At 44.1% G+C, this 22,361-nt stretch overlaps 1 protein-coding gene across 2 annotated transcripts; it reads right to left on the bottom strand.

Annotated features, from left to right (window-relative positions):
* Positions 1-1,392: 1,392 nt before the first annotated feature.
* Positions 1,393-21,238, bottom strand: cuedc1b (CUE domain containing 1b). 2 transcript variants are annotated; one of them, XM_083637020.1, is made up of 10 exons: positions 20,897-21,238; positions 18,259-18,386; positions 13,319-13,445; positions 10,628-10,892; positions 6,122-6,187; positions 5,387-5,470; positions 5,187-5,280; positions 4,897-4,955; positions 4,004-4,073; positions 1,393-2,103 (listed from the first exon to the last, which is right to left on the bottom strand). In XM_083637020.1, coding segments are annotated over exons 1-10 (1,200 nt in total). In that variant the 5' UTR covers positions 21,203-21,238; the 3' UTR covers positions 1,393-2,102. The 2 variants fall into 2 exon arrangements, with proteins under 2 accessions (XP_083493146.1, XP_083493147.1); XM_083637021.1 differs by having other exon boundaries at positions 10,628-10,889.
* Between the last annotated feature and the right edge of the window lie 1,123 nt (positions 21,239-22,361).

Genomic DNA, 22,361 nt, shown 5'->3' with positions numbered 1-22,361 from the left:
ATCATCCAATCGCGTTCCGGGATCCACTTTCTCCCCCGGCCCACTTCCGATGACACACCGAGAATTATCCATCAGTCACCGATGCGCACATCGCAGCCATTCATTAGTGTCTCTGAAGAAATGATGGCATCGTTTACGCTAATAACACTGGCATTTAGAAATATGCATTCCCCTTCGCTCAAGGAGACGAGATCCATATAGAAATGATGCATTGAAAAAGACTGCAGGGACCGTCTGAGATATGGCAGTGTAGTTGGGAGTGATATTTTCATATCCGTAATATCGCGTTAGATTTCGTTGAGGTTTTTGACAAGAGTTCTTGAAATCTGGCAGGATATTAGCAAAGCTTTGGGATGGGGGGAATGAAGCTTGCACTTAAAGGGTATGTTCACTCCCAGTCCCAAGCATGTTTTGGAGCAGTTTATTCAGAATCTTTAGTTTGGTTTGTTTGACCAAGGTCATTCCAACTGTGGTGTGGGACCAAACCTCACCGAGACTGCTGAAAAGTGTGAGTATCAGTGCCTACAAACTGAAGTCTGGATTGAAGCTCATATGAAATAGCACAGACAAGACTGTCACTTCACTTTACAAGCCCTGCTTCAATTATAATTGCTCGGAGTGAACCTAAACAAATCAAATGTGTTGTTTGGAGTAAAGAAAACCAAGTGGAGGGGCGATAGCAGTGACCTTTAACCTTGTTTCAATCGTACGCACCTTTAGAATTATAATCACCACTTAAATGTTGTCGGAGCCAAATCACATCTCCTTGAATCTGGTTTCAGTTGGTGCAGGTTGCATGTCAAGCTCTGTCCCTCATATTCCCTATTTGTTCCAGTTTGTCCCAGTTATTCACCGCTACCTTCTCTCTTCCGAGGCCAAATATTTAATATAATTCAAATTTAAATATATATATATTTAAATATAATTATTTTTAATATAAATTCCAGGCTCCCGTTTGATTCACGGTCAACTGCACTTCTCTAGTAGGTGTAGCCTGCTTGTCGTGGGACTTCATATGCCAATACTCTTGGACACTCCGAACCTGAGCTCCACAGTTATGATGCTGATTTGGAATGGCACCGTTCTTATCTGGCCAAACTCGACCGAACTAAAAGAAATGTTCTGTGTTCCACTAAACTGCTCCCAGCATGCTTGCTGTGAACGCCCACCCCCACCCCGCCATGATAAGCTGGGTGTTATTACGGCCATGAGGTGCAACTGGAACAGTCACAATGTTTTTCTGAAACACAAGAGTTTCAGTGAGATAACCCCCCATCCCCCCGAGGACAAGTTCCTTCCATTTTCACACTTATATGACAGTGGGGGTCGGGTGGATCTGTGTGTGTGTGTGTGTGTGTGGGGGGGGGGGGGGGGGGGTCCAGAAACGGCATCACTATTCATAAAAAAAAAAGAAACACAAATGTGGTAGAAAAGCGCTCTATGCGGTTAGAGTATAAAGGGGCCATGTGCACACTTTGGCTTTTGAACGGCCAGCCTGAGGGACCCTGATCACAGGCATACATACAGTGTGCTGCTGTATAGGACTGGGAGGGAAAATACCATGGGTTAATATGGCAAGATCATCACTACGGCTAATGCACCTATCACAATGGAGATTTAAAAGGAAACGAGTAAAAAATACTGGTAAGGACTAAATGCATCTTTCCTTTACATTTTCAAAATTATATATTAACAAAGTGTTATAATACAGAGATAATGCAGTTATGGACAGTTATAAGCCCAGTGTATGGGGAACAGTCCAGTTCCTCTCCCTGGGTAGGTGGGGGCGGGGCCTCAACCCAACGCTGGGCTTTGGATTCGGCTGGTTTGTATTAGAGAGAGAGAGAGACAGACAGACGTGAGAGAGAGAGAGAGATAGAGAGAGGGAGAGTGACAAGAGAGTGACAGAGAGAGGGAGAGTGACAGAGAGAGAGAGAGAGAGAGAGAGAGAGATAGAGAGAGGGAGAGTGACAAGAGAGTGACAGAGAGAGGGAGAGTGACAGAGAGAGAGAGAGAAGAGGTTGGGGATAGGAAGAGCTGCAAGGCCACCGGGTCATGCTGCGGTCGCCATGGTAACCCTGATGTGGTGCAGCACGGGAGGATCTGAAAGGCAAGGCAGAGTCAGTGTTGGGCAAGTTACATACTACTAGTACATATATTACATACTACTAGTTACTTTCATTTGAAATTAATAAGTTACTTTAAAATATCACCGTCTATGTAGAGTAAAGCCCCAGACACACCAAGCCAAATTCAAAGAACTAGCGGGAACGAAGGCAGACTGTTGCGTCACCTCACGTCGCCTGTGTCGCGGCCTTGAATACACCGCAAAGACTAACAGTCGCAGGTCGACTAGCAGATAATGTTCTGCGCCTGCGTGAGACCGAGGTCTGCAGATAGACAAACCAGATCAAACGAAGCAGCATCTTGCAACATGTTCACATCACTCTCGCTCACCACTGAACAGTTTGGTAATATAACTCGTTCTAATGGACGATAATGTCTGATGAAAAGTTGCAAATGGCGCTGGTGTTGTCAAGCCCCGCCCCCTACCTGCTCTTTTGTTTGTGGAAGAAGAAAGGAAGAGGCGGAGCAGGCACACAAATCAGGAGAAATGGCACTAAATGGTGATATCCTACAGCAGCCAGCAGGGGGCTCCAAACTGTTTTGAATGGGGGCCAGATTAGATCATGTGTAAATACCAGGGGGCCAGCTGCTTCTCGGATCATATGGGTTATTAAAAAGAATAAAAAAAATAAAGAAAATACACACATACAATACAATTGTACTCTAAGGATTTTGTTTACCATCTGAAAACATGATTCTGCCTGTACTGTTCTTACTGGGTGCTGGTCTACTAACTGTATGATAGTGCTGGCATCGTTAGGCGAGCGGGGGGAAAATGCAAAATGAACTTGCTTGATTAACCAATACTGTGTGGAGGGCCACATAATAGTATATTTTGAGAGACAAGCCGAGGGCCGCTTAAAATCTGTCTGCGGGCCGCAATTGGCCCCCGGGCCGGACTTTGGACATGCCTGTCAATACAGCGACAGGCTCAAGGCGCTTTCCCAAAGGCCATGTCGCTGTCAAAATATTTGTGAATGATCAGATGAGATCGAGTTGAACTAGAACGACCGCACCGCAGAAACAAGTGAGCAGTGGACATCCATGTCTGTCCAGATTGACGTTTGAGTAATAATATCATGGAATAACAGGACCAAAATCCTATAGACGGTTTTCACGGAATTGTCAGTCCTGTCCTAGAGGTCAGTCCTGTCCTACTGTACTAGCAAAAAACTGCAACAGGAAGTGAGCTGGGGCTCAATTTAGAATGTTTATGTTGTCAAGTTAAAACAGTCTGTTAGTAACGCGTTATTTGACTCCATTACTGCTAAAAGTAATATATGATCTGTAACGCGTTACTTTTTGCAGCGCATTACCTCCAACACAGAGTATGAGTTTAGCAGAACGACTGACCTTAAAATGAACCGGATGCACTAAGAATAATGACATTCTCTACTACTACAGGGGTTCCCAACCTTTTTTGTGCCGCGGACCGGTAGATAGATGGAAAAAAAAGTCGCGGACCGGTTGTCAATTTTAATAATATATATATATTTTTTTTTTAATAAACATAGGCTATAATATTATAGGCTGTGTGGTAGTTGAAACATAGTTTCAAGTTGACGTTTATTTATGTGTGTAGTTTGCTAAAAAAATGTTTGTAAAAAAAAAAAAAAAAAAATTGGACCGGGCCAAATGCGTTGGCACGGTACCAAATGCATTGTGGCCGCGGTGGTTGGGGACCACTGCTCTACTACACCTTATGCATAAGCCTTAGCTATGTCCCCCCCCCCACACACACACACACATGCACATACATACAGAGAGTGGAGATGCAGCACAAACCAACCTGTCATTGCATGGTGAAAAACGTGACACCTCTAAAAAGGAGTTTTAAGACATTTGACATTGAAATGATTGATTTGTGGATGCTCACCATGATACGGGCTCTTTGCCTGCTTCGTTCTCTTCCTGAGTGGCTGCTCTTCTGGGTCGACCGTCTTCCTCTGGATGAAGATGCAGAAAGAAACGCTCAGGGTTACATCTCTACAAGTACAGTCACATCTGTTTCATCTGATCCCTGTTGCAGACACTGCATTTAGAGTGGCATGTAATATCACACACACACACGGTAATTTGAACACTGTGGGAATGCCTGCAGCAACCAGGATAAATACATTAAAATTAGCACTACTGGGGGATAAAAATGGGATAAAAAAATCAGGGGGAAAAAAATATATATAAAAAAAAAGAGCTGGTATAATATTTTTATATTTTATTTTGGAAAAAGCCAAAAATGTGGCACAAGGAAGCTCAGCAGGCCAAAAGTGAATGAGAAAAGAAAAAAGAAAAAAGGAGCTTCTTGGATACTTACATGTATAGATAGGTTGACTCACAATTAGCCTGGGTGAAGCCAGCCTTCAACACTGACGTCACAGACTACGTCTGTAACGTCAGTTTGTGACTGATACTACATGGAGGTCACGTGCAGGCTGGGTTTACCCATGCTAGGGCTGCGTTCACACCGACCTATGCAAACGAGCGATTGAGCGTATATTCGCCCGGAAGAAAAATCGCTGGGCGTCCGAGCGACAGAGACAGAGCGATAGGGAGAAAATTCGCTCGTCGCCCGAGATGAAATATCCCAACTGGAGCGAAATTTACGCTGGCATCAGTCGCTCGCTGTTCAACGCTGATTGGCTGCCGTGTGAGAGTGAGTCAACTGGCTTGGAACAAACCGCTGGTTTATTGTGTGGCAACAAACCGCATTGAAAGCTGATTGACAGCTGATGTATATTTTCTGGGTCATGTGACGTGAATGCATCTTACCGCAGGGGTTTCCCTCCACATCATCCAGGAGGTTGGCTGTGGAGTTGGCTGTGCCCAATCTGGAGAAGAGCTCGGTTAAGAAGATTTTAAAAATAATTCATTTTTAAAAACACTGGACTAAAAAAAACGATTTAATGTTCATCTAAACACCATCATTAGTTGTAAATGCAGCAGGAAGTAACTCCGGCAAACAAATCCATAGAACATCCACAGAAGATTCACCTTGGCGTTAGGACAGAAGGAAAAAAAGAACTTTAGTGAGCAAGCTAAAATGATTGAAGGAAGGATACGAATGGTGCTTCAGGAGTGTCCTCCTTTTAGACTTTCTCCTCTTTGTCTTTTCTGAGAACGTTCTGGCAATTTCAAACAGCTTCTTTCTCGTCGCTGAACGGGGACGAGACAATGAAGGTCATTAACTAGGTAGGTCGAGACATCATGCTCTCAGAGAAGCTGATAGAATTATTCGGGAACGTGAAGTCAGAAGCCTTACATTTGCCCATGTGTTTGAGTTTGTCTCGGAACATGGCGTCATCCGAGACGGCCGCCTCCATGGACGCCGAAGCGTAGTGTTCTCCTGTGGACAGACACACAGCGACACTGCTGCTCTCTGCACATGTGCTCATGTACACGCACAAGAAGATCAAACACCTCAACATATCAGGGTTCCCACACCTTCTGAAACGTCAAATCAAAGGACCTTTCAAGGACTTTCCAGGCCCAATTAAGGAGCCAACACGGCATAGTTTGAGACATGGATCAAGGTTAATTACTGTTAGAACACTGAGAATGTTTATAACCAGAACTAGCAGGCTTTACAGAAGCTCACAGACAACAATTAAAAGGAGAGGCTTGAATGTGAAAACACTTCTCACCTTTAAAAATAAAATAAAAAACATTTTAATTTCTATTCTTGCACAGATTCTATCAATTCCAGCACTTTCTTCACTGACCCATGTCTATTTATGTCCATTTTCCAAAACTTTCCAAGGCCTTGATTTCCTCTCCCCCAAGCATTTCAAGAACTCGTGGGAACCCTGATAAGATGCACAAGTATTTATAGTACCACACCGTAACACACAAATCCTCGACACGGCCCGACAAAACACAGCAGATGCAGAGACACACACAGAGACACACACAGAGACCAGTATTCAGCAGAATTAAATGCGCACACACACAAAGTCACAAACAGCTTGGCAGAGGAAGCTTGATGAGTGATATCTACCTGTGGAATTCTCCATGCTAGATGAATGATTGGACTTTGATTTCTTTGATTCATACTTCAAGCGATCTAAAAACAGAGAGCAGATGTTATGAGCATTGATGTGAGGAACAAAGGTGTGATGATGGAGCTCTGGCAGGCATACCTGCCAACATCAGGCTGTGCAGAAGAGGGAGGTTTTCTGGGGGTAATGATGACAAACGCACCGCCGTCCAAACTGTGGCACGATGTGTTCTGTCAATTTATGCTGTCTTGTCGAAAAATGCTACCTTATCTGTAAAAGGGTACTTACCCATAGAGCCCTTTTTCATTCAGATATCTTGAGGCGAGAGGTCAAGGAGGGACCCCTTTGAAATAACTTTTTTCCTTTGCCAAAATTTGGCCTAACTTCGCGACAAGCTAGCACGGCATGAAGCTAGCACGGCATGAAGCTAGCACGGCACGGTTGGATGAATTAAGTCATCTAGTTTCAAATGATAGCAGAAACGTCACTCTGGCTTGAAGACTAAGCCCGCTACGGTCATTTGATTTGTTTCACGATGAAATCGGGAGATTGAAATGACCCATCGAGAGCACAACGGGAGGAAGGGTTACAAAGAGGGATCCTGCGGCAGAAATGGGGAGTGTTGGCAGGTATGCTGGTAGGATGGAGCAGGAACTTAAGGTTCCTGTGTGTCCATCCGTCTCGAGTAGCCTCTGGTCACTGCATGTGTTCAATGAGAACGAGAAACATTTGGAGGATGATGGCAATGTTGGACCGCATCTTGAATCGGCATCTTGGCTAGAAAAGCTGGCATGTGGCACTCGGAGGCATGTGGCACTCGGAGGCATTATTCCCTCCATGTTCTTTCAAACAATTCAATTGTGTTCATGGTTCTGTGCCTGAGAAAATCAATGTCAAATCAGACACTGGCCAAATATCTTCTTGTTGTTACTGGAAGAGTATCATTCTGTACTCTCTCTCACAGGCTGTAAACCAGGGCCATTATACACACACAAGCACTGAGTTACACGTAGGGCTGTCCTCGAATATTCGGATATTCGTTCATAATGCTGACATCCAATTTTTAAAATTGATATTTGATTATTAAAGACCCCCTAAAGTTATGTTTCAAGATGTGTATAAAATACTCTACTTTGAATAATAATTTGTGTCCGATGGTTTTTCCCACAAAAAAGGTTAAATTATCTTGTTATAATCCTTAAAATGACTTCCCCTCTTTCGCCCTCATTTAAAAATCCAAAGCAACCAATCGGAGTTATCGAAAACATAACTAGGCAATCACAGCATACAACACTGGCTTTCAAAACATTCTCACTTGTGACAAAGTGACGACAAGGGTTCCTGACCGATCTGCAGTCTATGACGAGTTGGGAGTGAGAATGTGTTGCAGCTGTAACGGCTGAATACTGGACAGGGATTGGCTCCAAGATTCGTGATGTCACGAATCTTGCTTGTTGAAAAGCGCCTTTTCCGTGAGCTCAGAGAAACTTTCCACTTTCAGCAGATGATTGTGAAAACAGCTTCTAGTGTCAAACTCTGCACAGACATCATTCTGCACAGTGAAGCCCAAACATCCAACTGTAGGAACATGAAGAAAACAACTAAGAACTTTAGCTAGAACTAGAACTAGAACTCAACTAATCATCACTCCTTATGTCCCACAGGCCGATTCATTCATGGATATAAGGAAGTAATCCATTGACTAAGGATTACTATGTAGATTTAATATAACAATCCAGTAGGTGGCGGTAATGCAACACTGAAGGTCACTGTCTAGTAGTGTAATTAGTCTCTCTCTCTCTCTCTCTCTCTCTCTCTCTCTCTCTCTCTCTCTCTTCTCTCTCTCTCTCTCTCTCTCTCTCTCTCTCTCTCTCTCTCTCTCTCTCTCTCTCTCTCTCTCTCTCTCTCTCTCTCTCTCTCTCTCTCTCTGATGACATTACAGCAGACATTCAAATATTTGTGGAAAACATTCTCAATAGAATATTCGAATTTGAACAAATGTATTCGAGGGCAGCCCTAGTTACACGTGTCAAACACTCCCAACAACCTCAAAAACAACGGCAACTTCCAAATCCATTTCCTAATTTTCAATTTATAAAAGCAAGCCCAACAATACATGGAACAATCACTGGCGCGCTTAATCTAAAAACTTGATATTTTCATCTTATTTTTCTCAGGTCTGCAAACGTTAGCCTGTAGACGGCACTGATGCATATACCATCATGTTAATAGCTAGACGTTTGGTTTATTTAAAATATTCTCTAAAAGCATGGAAGCAAATGCCTTGGTCATAAGCTGAGGGGTGTGAGACTATGAGAGACGGAGACAACATAGGACTTTTGCATCGAGGCAAACTATAAGAATAACAGTGAAAGACAAAGGGCCATGTCTTACGCCAGTTATCTTTGCTAGTTTCTAGCACTCAAAAGCTCCCCCCCTTTTTTTTTTAACTACCACTGGGTCAGTACATCATAAGGACATGTTTCAGTGACCCAGTGGGTCAGTACATCATAAGGATATGTTTCAGTGACCCAGTGGGTCAGTACATCATAAGGATATGTTTCAGTGACCCAGTGGGTCAGTACATCATAAGGATATGTTTCAGTGACCCAGTGGGTCAGTACATCATAAGGACATGTTTCAGTGACCCAGTAGGTCAGTACATCATAAGGACATGTTTCAGTGACCCAGTGGGTCAGTACATCATAAGGACATGTTTCAGTGACCCAGTGGGTCAGTACATCATAAGGACATGTTTGAGTGACCCAGTGGTCAGTACATCATAAGGATATGTTTCAGTGACCCAGTGGGTCAGTACATCATAAGGACATGTTTCAGTGACCCAGTGGTCAGTACATCATAATGACATGTTTGAGTGACCCAGTGGGTCAGTACATCATAAGGATATGTTTCAGTGACCCAGTGGTCAGTACATCATAATGACATGTTTGAGTGACCCAGTGGGTCAGTACATCATAAGGATATGTTTCAGTGACCCAGTGGTCAGTACATCATAATGACATGTTTGAGTGACTCAGTGGGTCAGTACATCATAAGGATATGTTTGAGTGACTCAGTGGGTCAGTACATCATAATGACATGTTTGAGTGACTCAGTGGGTCAGTACATCATAATGACATGTTTGAGTGACTCAGTGGGTCAGTACATCATAAGGATATGTTTCAGTGACCCAGTGGGTCAGTACATCATAAGGATATGTTTCAGTGACCCAGTGGTCAGTACATCATAAGGACATGTTTCAGTGACCCAGTGGTCAGTACATCATAAGGATATGTTTCAGTGACCCAGTGGTCAGTACATCATAAGGACATGTTTGAGTGACCCAGTGGGTCAGTACATCATAATGACATGTTTGAGTGACCCAGTGGATCAGTACATCATAAGGACATGTTTCAGTGACCCAGTGGGTCAGTACATCATAAGGACATGTTTCAGTGACCCAGTGGGTCAGTACATCATAAAGACATGTTTCAGTGACCCAGTGGATCAGTACATCATAAGGATATGTTTCAGTGACCCAGTGGGGTCAGTACATCATAAGGACATGTTCAGTGACCCAGTGGGTCAGTACATCATAAGGGACATGTTTCAGTGACCCAGTGGGTCAGTACATCATAAGGATATGTTTCAGTGACCCAGTGGTAATTAAACAATACAAAGGGGAGATTTTGAGTGCTAGAAACGAGCAAAGATAACGCTTGCCCTTGCACTGGGCATAAGATATGGCTTAAAGGCTTTAATGAGACAAGGACTTTCAAAGCACTTGTCAGTATCCCAGCACGAACTGTAATGTATGTCCAAACCTCAAGATGTAAATATGTGCGTTTATTTTCTACAATGTATTTGATAGTAGCCTACATCCTGTGCATAACACACTATGTCACACAAAAAAAGAACAGCTATGGACAGTAACAATCCTGATCACATGATCTCACATCCTGTTTCTCTCTACGTTATCAGTCTGGACTTCTAGCCGCTCACAGCCATTTCAGTGGGCGGAGAGTACTAGCCTTGACAGACAAACTCCTTCAGCCAATCAGCATTGCCAAATCCACTGGGAAGAACGGTGAAAACATCTGTTCCGCCAAGAAACTGCTCTTATGGCTTTTACTCTACTAACGTTAACATTACTGCTCGTTGCTTCGGGAGAGACGCCATTACTGTTTTGCCAGCGGTGGCCCTGACTGACCCCGTCACGTCACGTCACGTCACGTCACCAACGATGACACAGTCCCTGATTGGTTACATTGTAATGTCAGGAAATCAATGTGGGCGTCAGGAAGTCCCGTCTGATACGTAGAGCCAAACAGAATGATCAGGATGGTTTTAACCAGGCTGATGGACACTGATCAAAATAGCGTGGCGAGTTACGTTAAGTTAGTTATAACTTATATAACTTATAACTTAACCTGATCAAAATGCTGAAGTGTCACGAGTCTAAGTGCTATTTGCATATTGTGTAGCGTGGCTATTAAAAGCCGTACCTCTCTCCAAGGCAACGAGGAACTCGCGGTTGCGCTGCAGCTCCCTCATGAACTCCTCGTTCTGCAGGAACATGGCGATGCGCTCGTCCTCCAGGTACTGCTTCAGCTTCTTCTCCTGCTCGGAGGCGCCCGCCGCCGGTCCCGAGCCTCCGCTGGTCCCCGCGCCTCCCGACTGAGAAGCAGACGAGGCCGTCCACTGGCTCATGGAAGACACCGAGGAGGATGACGACGACGAAGGCTGGGACAGACTGCTCTGTGAGCTCTGCTGAGGAGGGAGCAGATGTTACAGGCTGTGATACTAATTCAGAAGATTCAGTTTTTTTTTACATAATTTATGCTCTAGAGTCTATAGTGAACAGATTGCATTTGTGAATATTCCCACTTGGCTGAGCAACAGAATTTAATAATTTCTGTGTTGTTTTTGTCTGGGAACTCATCATTTCACCATTGAGAAATACATTTTATGTTTACATAATGTAAGCATGCTAGCTTGCTAATGGCAGTATCTGGTCAGCTAACCATCGCTGTCTTGTCTGATTAGCACACTAGCTAACATGTCTAACAGAAGCTAGCCTCCATAGTGGCATGTTAACATTAACATTGGTTGCTTTGCTAAGTTAGCCTGCTAGCTAGCAAAGCAAAATAATACAAATAAAAATCAGGTTAACTGAGCTAACTCTTCTTAAGGTACAACTCATTGGAGTAGAGACTAGGGGCTAAAGACAAAACAGTTGACTCACTTTACTGTGTCACAGTATAGGCTACATTTATAAACAAACCCACCTTGTCAGTCTTTTACTTAGAATATTACTGAATTAACCGACACATTACGTATACACCCCATTATTTTAGTTAATAACTATTTGTAGCCCAGTTGTTTTAAATTTTGACAAAATCTGAACATGGCTAATTCTGCAAGAGACCACCATGATGGAGACCTCTCGCACATGGTTGAAAAAGGATTTGACATCAGATCTGCAAAGCCTCTCTAGACCTCTGCTGTGCATTGATTTGTGACATCAGATCTGCAAAGCCTCTCTAGACCTCTGCTGTGCATTGATTTGTGACATCAGATCTGCAAAGCCTCTCTAAACCTCTGCTGTGCACCGATTTGTGACATCAGATCTGCAAAGCCTCTCTAGACCTCTGCTGTGCATTGATTTGTGACATCAGATCTGCAAAGCCTCTCTAGACCTCTGCTGTGCACCGATTTGTGACATCAGATCTGCAAAGCCTCTCTAGACCTCTGCTGTGCATTGATTTGTGACATAAGATCTGCAAAGCCTCTCTAGACCTCTGCTGTGCACCGATTTGTGACATCAGATCTGCAAAGCCTCTCTAGACCTCTGCTGTGCATTGATTTGTGACATCAGATCTGCAAAGCCTCTCTAGACCTCTGCTGCGCATTGATTTGTGACATCATATCTGCAAAGCCTCTCTAGACCTCTGCTGTGCATTGATTTGTGACATCAGATCTGCAAAGCCTCTCTAGACCTCTGCTGTGCATTGATTTGTGACATCAGATCTGCAAAGCCTCTCTAGACCTCTGCTGTGCATTGATTTGTGACATCAGATCTGCAAAGCCTCTCTAAACCTCTGCTGTGCATTGATTTGTGACATCAGATCTGCAAAGCCTCTCTAAACCTCTGCTGTGCATTGATTTGTGACATCAGATCTGCAAAGCCTCTCTAGACCTCTGCTGTGCATTGATTTGTGACATCAGATCTGCAAAGCCTCTCTAGACCTCTGCTGTGCATTGATTTGTGACATCAGATCTGCAAAGCCTCTCTAGACCTCTGCTGTGCATTGATTTGTGACATCAGATCTGCAAAGCCTCTCTAGACCTCTGCTGTGCATTGATTTGTGACATCAGATCTGCAAAGCCTCTCTAGACCTCTGCTGTGCATTGATTTGTGACATCAGATCTGCAAAGCCTCTCTAAACCTCTGCTGTGCATTGATTTGTGACATCAGATCTGCAAAGCCTCTCTAGACCTCTGCTGTGCATTGATTTGTGACATCAGATCTGCAAAGCCTCTCTAGACCTCTGCTGTGCATTGATTTGTGACATCAGATCTGCAAAGCCTCTCTAGACCTCTGCTGTGCATTGATTTGTGACATCAGATCTGCAAAGCCTCTCTAGACCTCTGCTGTGCATTGATTTGTGACATCAGATCTGCAAAGCCTCTCTAGACCTCTGCTGTGCATTGATTTGTGACATCAGATCTGCAAAGCCTCTCTAAACCTCTGCTGTGCATTGATTTGTGACATCAGATCTGCAAAGCCTCTCTAGACCTCTGCTGTGCATTGATTTGTGACATCAGATCTGCAAAGCCTCTCTAAACCTCTGCTGTGCATTGATTTGTGACATCAGATCTGCAAAGCCTCTCTAAACCTCTGCTGTGCATTGATTTGTGACATCAGATCTGCAAAGCCTCTCTAGACCTCTGCTGTGCACTGATTTGTGACATCAGATCTGCAAAGCCTCTCTAAACCTCTGCTGTGCATTGGAGTGTGTGTCTACAAACACCTCATGTCGGATCAGGCTTCATTATTAAGGTGTTGAGGAAATGTGATTGTGACACGGGAGAGAGAGACCTCTTGCCGTGGATTTGACCCAGTCTGGATCCAGTTGAGTCTCATTTCTGAGTATCAGCTTTAACTTGGGATCTACATGGCGGGATCTCTTTACCTTAATGCTGTCTAACTGCTGGGGCAAGATCCGCAGGAAATCGTCTGGCAGATTTCCAAGCAAGGGAGGGTTCCAGTTCCTGTAGCTTCCGACCTGTCGGTGGCCCGGAGGTGGCTGAGCTTCAAATCTATGGGAGTAATGTGAAATAATGGGGATACATTAGAGATATTACCAATAGCATTCGATATATTAGCAATTTAACTATTACGATTTGAAACTATTCTTGATTGATTCTTGATCATTTGAATTGCAAAGAGGATTTTATGAGTCAAGAATCCGAATCAATCAGAATCACTTTTATTGCCACAATATGCAAGATTACATACGAGGAATTTGTAAGTATGCAGCAATATTCAGATAGAAAAGGAAAATAGGAAAGAAAAAAATCACAACATTGTGCGGTCCAATATCGACACAAATAGGAGAGTTAAGTAGGCATTAAAAATGTCATTTTTTTGTAGGATGCTTGGTAGAGGAGGCTTTCGGGCCTTGTTGATGAAGCTGATGGCTGACTTTGAAGTTGTGGTGGACTTTCTAGCAAAACAAAAACGCAATATCTGTTCATTTATTTTTAAAACTGTTCCTGAGAATGGTTTTAACACTAGTGAAACTACCTAAACTGCAATATCCAGTGGCTTAGGAGAATTGGAAATGATAGAGAATATAATTCACTACAATGTGGGTCAGTGTGTTGTCATGTCATGCATGTAGCCTCCTTGCTTAGGCCTTAGTATTCCCTGAGGAACATAAACATAGTCCATCGACAAAAAAAAAACTCCATCCTCTCCGGTCCTGTGCCCTTCGGTCAAGTTGTTGCCATGACAGCCCCTCCGCCTTCATCTCCTGTTCTGTACCATGCATGTAGGGCTGTCCTTCATCTCCTGTTCTGTACCATGCATGTAGGGCTGTCCTTCATCTCCTGTTCTGTACCATGCATGTAGGGCTGTCCTTCATCTCCTGTTGTGTGCCATGCATGTAGGGCTGTCCTTCATCTCCTGTTCTGTACCATGCATGTAGGGCTGTCCTTCATCTCCTGTTCTGTGCCATGCATGTAGGGCTGTCCTTCATCTCCTGTTGTGTGCCATGCATGTAGGGGCTGTCCTTCATCTCCTGTTCTGTACCATGCATGTAGGGCTGTCCTTCATCTCCTGTTCTGTACCATGCATGTAGGCTGTCCTTCATCTTCTGTTCTGTGCCATGCATGTAGGGCTGTCCTTCATCTCCTGTTGTGTGGCATGCATGTAGGGCTGTCCTTCATCTCCTGTTCTGTACCATGCATGTAGGGCTGTCCTTCATCTCCTGTTCTGTACCATGCATGTAGGGCTGTCCTTCATCTTCTGTCTGTGCCATGCATGTAGGGCGGCTGTCCTTCATCTCCTGTTCTGTGCCATGCATGTAGGGCTGTCCTTCATCTCCTGTTCTGTGCCATGCATGTAGGGCTGTCCTTCATCTTCTGTTCTGTGCCATGCATGTAGGGCGGCTGTCCTTCATCTCCTGTTCTGTGCCATGCATGTAGGGCTGTCCTTCATCTCCTGTTTGTGTGCCATGCATGTAGGGCTGTCCTTCATCTCCTGTTCTGTACCATGCATGTAGGGCTGTCCTTCATCTCCTGTTCTGTACCATGCATGTAGGGCTGTCCTTCATCTCCTGTTCTGTACCAAGCATGTAGGGCTGTCCTTCATCTCCTGTTCTGTGCCATGCATGTAGGGCTGTCCTTCATCTCCTGTTGTGTGCCATGCATGTAGGGCTGTCCTTCATCTCCTGTTCTGTGCCATGCATGTAGGGCTGTCCTTTATCTCCTGTTCTGTGCCATGCATGTAGGGCTGTCCTTCATCTCCTGTTCTGTGCCATGCATGTAGGGCTGTCCTTTATCTCCTGTTCTGTGCCATGCATGTAGGGCTGTCCTTCATCTCCTGTTGTGTGCCATGCATGTAGGGCTGTCCTTTATCTCCTGTTCTGTGCCATGCATGTAGGGCTGTCCTTCATCTCCTGTTCTGTGCCATGCATGTAGGGCTGTCCTTCATCTCCTGTTGTGTGCCATGCATGTAGGGCTGTCCTTCATCTCCTGTTCTGTGCCATGCATGTAGGGCTGTCCTTCATTTCCTGTTCTGTGCCATGCATGTAGGGCTGTCCATCTCCTGTTGTGTGCCATGCATGTAGGGCTGTCCATCTCCTGTTCTGTACCATGCATGTAGGGCTGTCCTTCATCTCCTGTTGTGTGCCATGCATGTAGGGCTGTCCATCTCCTGTTCTGTGCCATGCATGTAGGGCTGTCCTTCATCTCCTGTTCTGTACCATGCATGTAGGGCTGTCCTTCATCTCCCTGTTCTGTGCCATGCATGTAGGGCTGTCCTTCATCTCCTGTTCTGTGCCATGCATGTAGGGCTGTCCTTCATCTCCTGTTCTGTGCCATGCATGTAGGGCTGTCCTTCATCTCCTGTTCTGTGCCATGCATGTAGGGCTGTCCTTCATCTTCTGTTCTGTGCCATGCATGTAGGGCTGTCCTTCATCTCCTGTTCTGTGCCATGCATGTAGGGCTGTCCTTCATCTCCTGTTGTGTGCCATGCATGTAGGGCTGTCCATCTCCTGTTCTGTGCCATGCATGTAGGGCTGTCCTTCATCTCCTGTTCTGTGCCATGCATGTAGGGCTGTCCTTCATCTCCTGTTCTGTGCCATGCATGTAGGGCTGTCCTTCATCTCCTGTTCTGTGCCATGCATGTAGGGCTGTCCCAAACCACTATTTTCTTCTCGATTAATCTAACGACTATTTTTCCGATTACTTGATGACACTTTTAGAAACTTTTTAGAGACATTTTTATTCCGTTGCCTTATCTCTTGAATTTTAAGACATCACTGCATTATTGTTCCCCCGTCATCATCTGTGATGAGATTTTGTCTCTCAAACCCAAATCTGAGAATATGTTTTATTGTTAGATATGATTTTTGTCCTGAAATCTGTATTGTAGGTAGAGTGAACAGTGGTCTACATTGTCTACAGTCTACAGTGATGCAATCAATCGTCACAATGGCAAAAACTAGATACTCTGGGTGTTGCCAATCCAGTCATGTCAGATGGTTATGATCAGTGATTCGTTTCTGACCCTGGGAAAGTGGGGAAAACTGTCACATTCCACCAAAACTATTGAATCTCTGATCTATCTCTTGAACCAAACACAGACACATTTAGCTATTCTATGTGACCTCCTTTTGATAACTGATGTAATAACTAATGTCATATGTTTTCACTTCCATTCACTGAGCCTCCCCTGAAAAATACTTGGAGCCCCGTTGGGGAGGCCGCCCTCCCACTTTGAAAACCTCTGGTCTAGCTGTTTGGGAGCTGAAGGGACAATCTGCAATGTTTACAGTGACCACCAGGTGGAGCAAGTGATGATAAGAACGGGAGAGGGACAGGGGTGTGTGTTGTGTGTGGGGGGGGGGGGGGGGGGGGGGGGGGGGGGTTTGGTAGGAGTTGGGGATCACAAGATCTACAAAGGCTCCTGTGATTCATATTCAGAGCATGCAAATCCAGCAGGAGGCAGCGTAGAGCCAAAGAGAAGGAATGTAGGCTTTGTGAAAGCATTTGAACAAAGACTGCAGGTGAGAGTTTTAGCACTGTGGTGCTCCTCAGTGTGAAGCACTGTCACACTGTCTCCCCACACCCTATTCAATCACTGACAGTTCAGCAGCCACATGGAATCATCAGCACAATCTGGTTTTTGATGGAGGTTGTTTGGAAGAGAGACGTCTTGGGAACATGTGTGATGGTGTTCTTCTGTTGTTCTGTTTGTCCTGTAGGTTTTAATAGTGTCCCTTGTTTCACCTCCCCCGCCGCCATGTTGTTGTTTACGCTATATTATTGGCAGCAGAGATGGGAAGTAACTCAGTACAAATACTTTGTTACTGTAAAACTGTTTTAACATCTCAAATGGGTTTCTTAATAGCCTATATGTTTGATGTAGTTTTATGTTTTTTTGTTGTTATGCCTGTTTTTATGTTGGTCTGAGCTGTCTGTCCAAGACCAAGGACCACAATGGAAACAAGTCCTCAGACTTTATTGTGTTTTTATCCTTGATGGTGATGTATGAGTGGCATATATATTTCCTTGTATGATGTACTCTGTTTTTCAATCATCAAATAAATTCAATTCAATTCAATTCAATACTTTAGTAGGGTTTTCAGGAATCTGTATTTTACAGAGTCCTTATTTTTCTGGCAACTTTTTACTTTTACTCCCTACATTTTAACACAAATATCTGTACTTTCTACTCCTTACATACATTTTTCAAAACAGGCTACCGGTAGTTTCTTTAGTTGTAATGCACAACAGACAAACATGATGCAACGTGGTCGCGCGCTCTCACACATTATGTGTGAGGTATGCATTACCTTTTTGTGCAAAAACCATATCACACAAATTATTCATCGGTAGTATCGCATTTATACATCTTAAAACATGTTTGGGGGGTTTAATAGTGTCTGAATTATATTAATATATGACATGAGTTTCAGTTAGTTTCGCACAGGAACAGTCGTTAGAAATACTTTTTACTTTTATACTTTATTACATTTCAGAGCATGTCGTTTTTTACTTTGACTTGAGTCAACAAGTTGAATCAGTACAAGTTTGTACTTTTACCAGAGTCTTTTTTTAACACAAGTAACTGTGCTTCTACTTAAGTAAACAATGTACTGTGTACGTTTCCCATCTGCGTGTGGGAAGTGGTGGTAGTGTGGTTCTGTCTTGTTTGTATTGTTAAAATGTTTGAAACACTGAAAGGGCATTCTGGACCCCCCACGCTGATTTAGAATAAATGTGACGTTTATTATAAACAAGCTTCTACTCTGTGGCAGCCATGTTCAAAAGACTCTCAGCAGCTTTCTGTAGTTCTTCATTTGATCACTGCGTGGTCCCTAATCAGGATGGAAGCCGTGCTCACCTTGGCGGGGGCGTGGGAGGGGCTTCTGGGTACTTCCTGTCGTAGATGTGCATGTCGTACGTGGGTGGAGAGTAGACCGGAGGCGGCTCCTCGTCCGAACTGTCTGGTTCCAACGTTCGCTCCAGAATCTAGAGAAAGCCAGAGGGCGGAAACACATCGCTTGAGGGACAGTTTCTTCCCGCAGGCCACGAGACTCCTTAACATACACAAATAGTGTAGTAGCTGTACTGTACCGTACTGTAGCTGCTACCATTACGTATGTCTAATTGTATGTTTAATTAGGTATATGCTATTTGCACCTGTGCAAACAGAACGTCAACTATGTTTAAGTATGTCTAAAAGTATGCACATGCCATGTGCACCTATGTGCAGTGAATATGCCACTGTCTCTGACTTGTCTTATCACTCTATTGCCTTATTGCTTGTTGTGTCTCTTGTTGTTTTCCTGCACCTACAGTATATGCCCTGTTATTTTGTACTATATTGTAAACGGAGACAACAGCACAAGAATTTCACACGTGATACTTGTACTACGGAGTGACAATAAAAATCTTGAATCTTGAATCTTGAATCTTGAAACATGAAAGTTTTGTTTGGTTTTGTTCGATTCAAAGTTTTTAACTCTGAAAAGAAATGTACTTTTGCTAATAAAAAACCTACAGTCATCCCAAGCTTGGGGTTTTGAAAGCACTTCACTGTCATGCTTCATATCTGGGTTAAGGCGTTAGTGTCAGACAAGCTAACTGGGACACTAATGCATCCTGGATTTAGAAAGCTTGCTGTGACGCTGTGTGTGTGTGTGTGTGTGTGTGTGTTTGTGTGTGTGTGTGTGTGTGTGTTTGTGTGTGTGTTTGTTTGTTTGTTTGTATGTGTGTGTGTGTGGGGGGGGGGGGAGGCGTGGCTTTCTTCTATTCTGCTGAGTGACTGGAGGTTACAGTCCCCAAAACACTCCCTTCAGGAATGAGATCCAAAGCCCTTCCTGTCATTGATGTTGAACTGAGCTACATGGACACTGGCTGTGCAGCACTCTGTGCAACACTCTGTGCAGCGGAGCACGATCAGCAGTAGCACAAATCATTAGGGGTGCACAGATCGATCGGCACGCAATCTGTATCGGCCGATTTTGACCCAAATATGCGATCGGCTGATTTCCGATATTTCTTTATATATATATTAAAAAATAATAATAATAATAATAATAACAAAAAATCAATCTCTGGAGATATGAATCGATATCAAAGGATTAAAATAAAAATCTATTAAATATCTGAGAATCGATTTTTTTTTAACCCAGCCCTATCACTAATCAGGCTTTCCAACGATATACAATACAATACCAATTGGTATTATTAAAGGGGAGAAATAATCGACCGAAATAACGTTTCCAAACTTTTTTTGAGGAGTTTATATATCGGTGATCGGTAATCGGTGATCGGTCGATGATCGGTTGGGCAGATATTTCCCATAGGCGATCGGTGATCGGTGGCAAAAAACGTGATCGGTGCACCCCTACAAATCATACAACACAAACTCAGAAACAAACTAAAGAGATGCAATATGGACTTTTTTCAAATTCTGCGGATGACAGTCAATAATGACAGAAAAAAGAAAAGAATCTTCACTGGTTGGGTTCATGTTAAAACTAAAGCCTATGTGCAGTTCCCTTGAGTAAATAAATACTGTTTTCTCCAATTGAACTTGGTTGTGGTTTCCCCCTTTTTGCATGCACGTTTAAAAGTGTTCCAATAGAAACCACTAATGAATACAGTATAAACAAGAATGTTTTGATGCAGACTCATGTTGCAGGGCCTACTAGCATCATCATAATGTTGTAATTGTATGCATCAAAGGGTTAAATTGAGCATTTATGAGAGATTTCAAAATATCGCGATATATATCGTGTATCGCGATATAGCCGAAAAACATCGAGATATTCTTTAGAGGCCATATCGCCCAGCCCTACGATGAATTCAGGTTGTTGTAATGAAGTGAACAGCAGCGCTGCTATGAGGGAGATGGAGTGAGAGACATGATGGTTTCCACGCTGGAGTCGGGATCGAATTCAATCAGTGCTCGAGTCAGCAGCATCTCTCCTGGGTCATGAAGATCAAGCCCTGGGTTAATGCACATTCTATCTCAGTGGTTCTCCACGTGGCGTCCGAGGACCACCGGTGGTCCTTGAGGGACTCCCAGAGGCTCCCCAGCAAATTTGACGAATTGTTGGCCCTACGCCACTACAAATAACTTCGTAAGTTCATCATGGATGACCTTTGTGTAACGGTCTCATATTAGTTTCAATATTTCCGGCGTCTGGGTAGTGCAGCGGTAGATTCGCTGGCTAGCAACATGAGGGTCGCAGGTTCGAGCCCCCGTGTTTACCTCCGGCTTGGTCGGGCATCTGCGGGTGGGAAGCCGGATTAAGGGTACAGTATGTAACCTGGTCGTTGCACTAGTGCCTCCTCAGGTGAAAAGAAGCGGCTGGCGACTTGCACATGTATCGGAGGACGCAGGTGCTCATCTACAACTCTCCCTAGATCGGCAGAGGGGGAGGAGCAACGACCTAGGGCTGTTTTAAGATTCCCCTGTGGTCTTTGGTGACCTTTGACCCCCTCCCCCCCCCCCCCCCTCCTCTACTGACCTCTGGCGGGATGCTGTCATCCGAGTCGGAGCTGTCATCGGAGCCCTGTCCGTCGATGCTCATCTGCAGCAGCTGGTCGATGGTGGCGTCCACCGCCCCGTTGTTGGAGCGCAGCACGCACTCGATCACCTCGTAGTCCATGGTGGGGAACATGGTCTTGAAGTCCTCCATGGCCTGGTTGAACTCCAGGCGTCGGACCTGACGGCTGGACCTGCTGTTGTTGAGCTGCCCCTGGGTAGAGTCGCCGCCGTTTCCCCCGCTCCTGGAGCCTCCATTGCTGCTGCTGCGCCTGAACAGGCTGGTCATCCTCCTCACCCAGCCCACCACGCCTCTTCTCTTCGCTCACCGGCACTCGTGCTCCAGCCCCCTCTCCCCTTTGCCTGGCTTTCCAATTCCCCCCCCTCAGTTTCTCATTCTAACACAAACATGGCCGTCCGAGTCCTTTGAGGAGAGTTTGGAAAAAGTTCGGGTTTTCTTTCCTTTCCCCCCGATTCCACTCGTTATTCGGCGGCGGCCGACATTGCTAACCGTGTTATGGGCCGTGGAGGGGATGAGACGCGACGGGGGTGACAGAAATTAAAAGAGGTCCTGTCAGCGGGTGGAGGTTACAGGTCCTGTCAGCGGGTGGAGGTTACAGGTCCTGTCAGCGGGTGGAGGTTACAGCCAAGTTCCAACAGGCAGCCTGCATCGCTAGGTCACATTGATCAGCACCTACAGGACAGACAGAGACAACATGCATGTTAGCAAGAGCTAGCACAGCTAGCACAAACACATCAGTGCAAAACTAATGATAGCAATGCAAAAGCAATGATTTAATACATTTTACTTGAATACAATGGTTCTCCATTTTTGTACCTGAGCCCCGCTGGTTTTCATTCTAATCTAATCCATCTCATCAGCGACTGGAAACCTATTATATGATATTATATATGATATTATATATGATATTATATTATATTATAGTCTATTATATATTATATTATATTATATTATAATATATGATATGATAATATATTATATTATTATATATTATATTATATCATATTATATTATAGATTATATCATATTATATTATATATTATATCATATTATATATTATATAACATTATATTATATTATATTATATTATATTATATTATGTTATATAAATCTTGCCTCATTTTATTGGTAGTTACCAAACTATCCCAATGGAATTCTGATGAGATCCAGATACTTCAGAATAGTATTACCGGCTGCAACTGCAAGAGCTCTGACATGCTGGACAGATTATCTCTACGGGACAATCAGTGCAGGCCGGCATTCCCCATCGACTTGTTTACACATAGAAGCCAATATCAACCTTTTAAAAAAAATCACTTCCAGCACGGCAGCTCAATCATCTGACGAGTTAGCTGGGAAGAAGAGCTTCATTCCTGGGAATGTTCTGGGAATACTGGGTCAGATTGACGCGACTGAGTTTCCAATA

Source organism: Poromitra crassiceps (assembly GCF_964638095.1).
Source record: "Poromitra crassiceps genome assembly, chromosome: 5".
Taxonomy (NCBI): Eukaryota; Metazoa; Chordata; class Actinopteri; order Beryciformes; family Melamphaidae; genus Poromitra; species Poromitra crassiceps.
The sequence above is the reverse complement of the archived record's forward strand: the minus strand, read 5'-3'. Positions and strand labels throughout refer to the sequence as shown.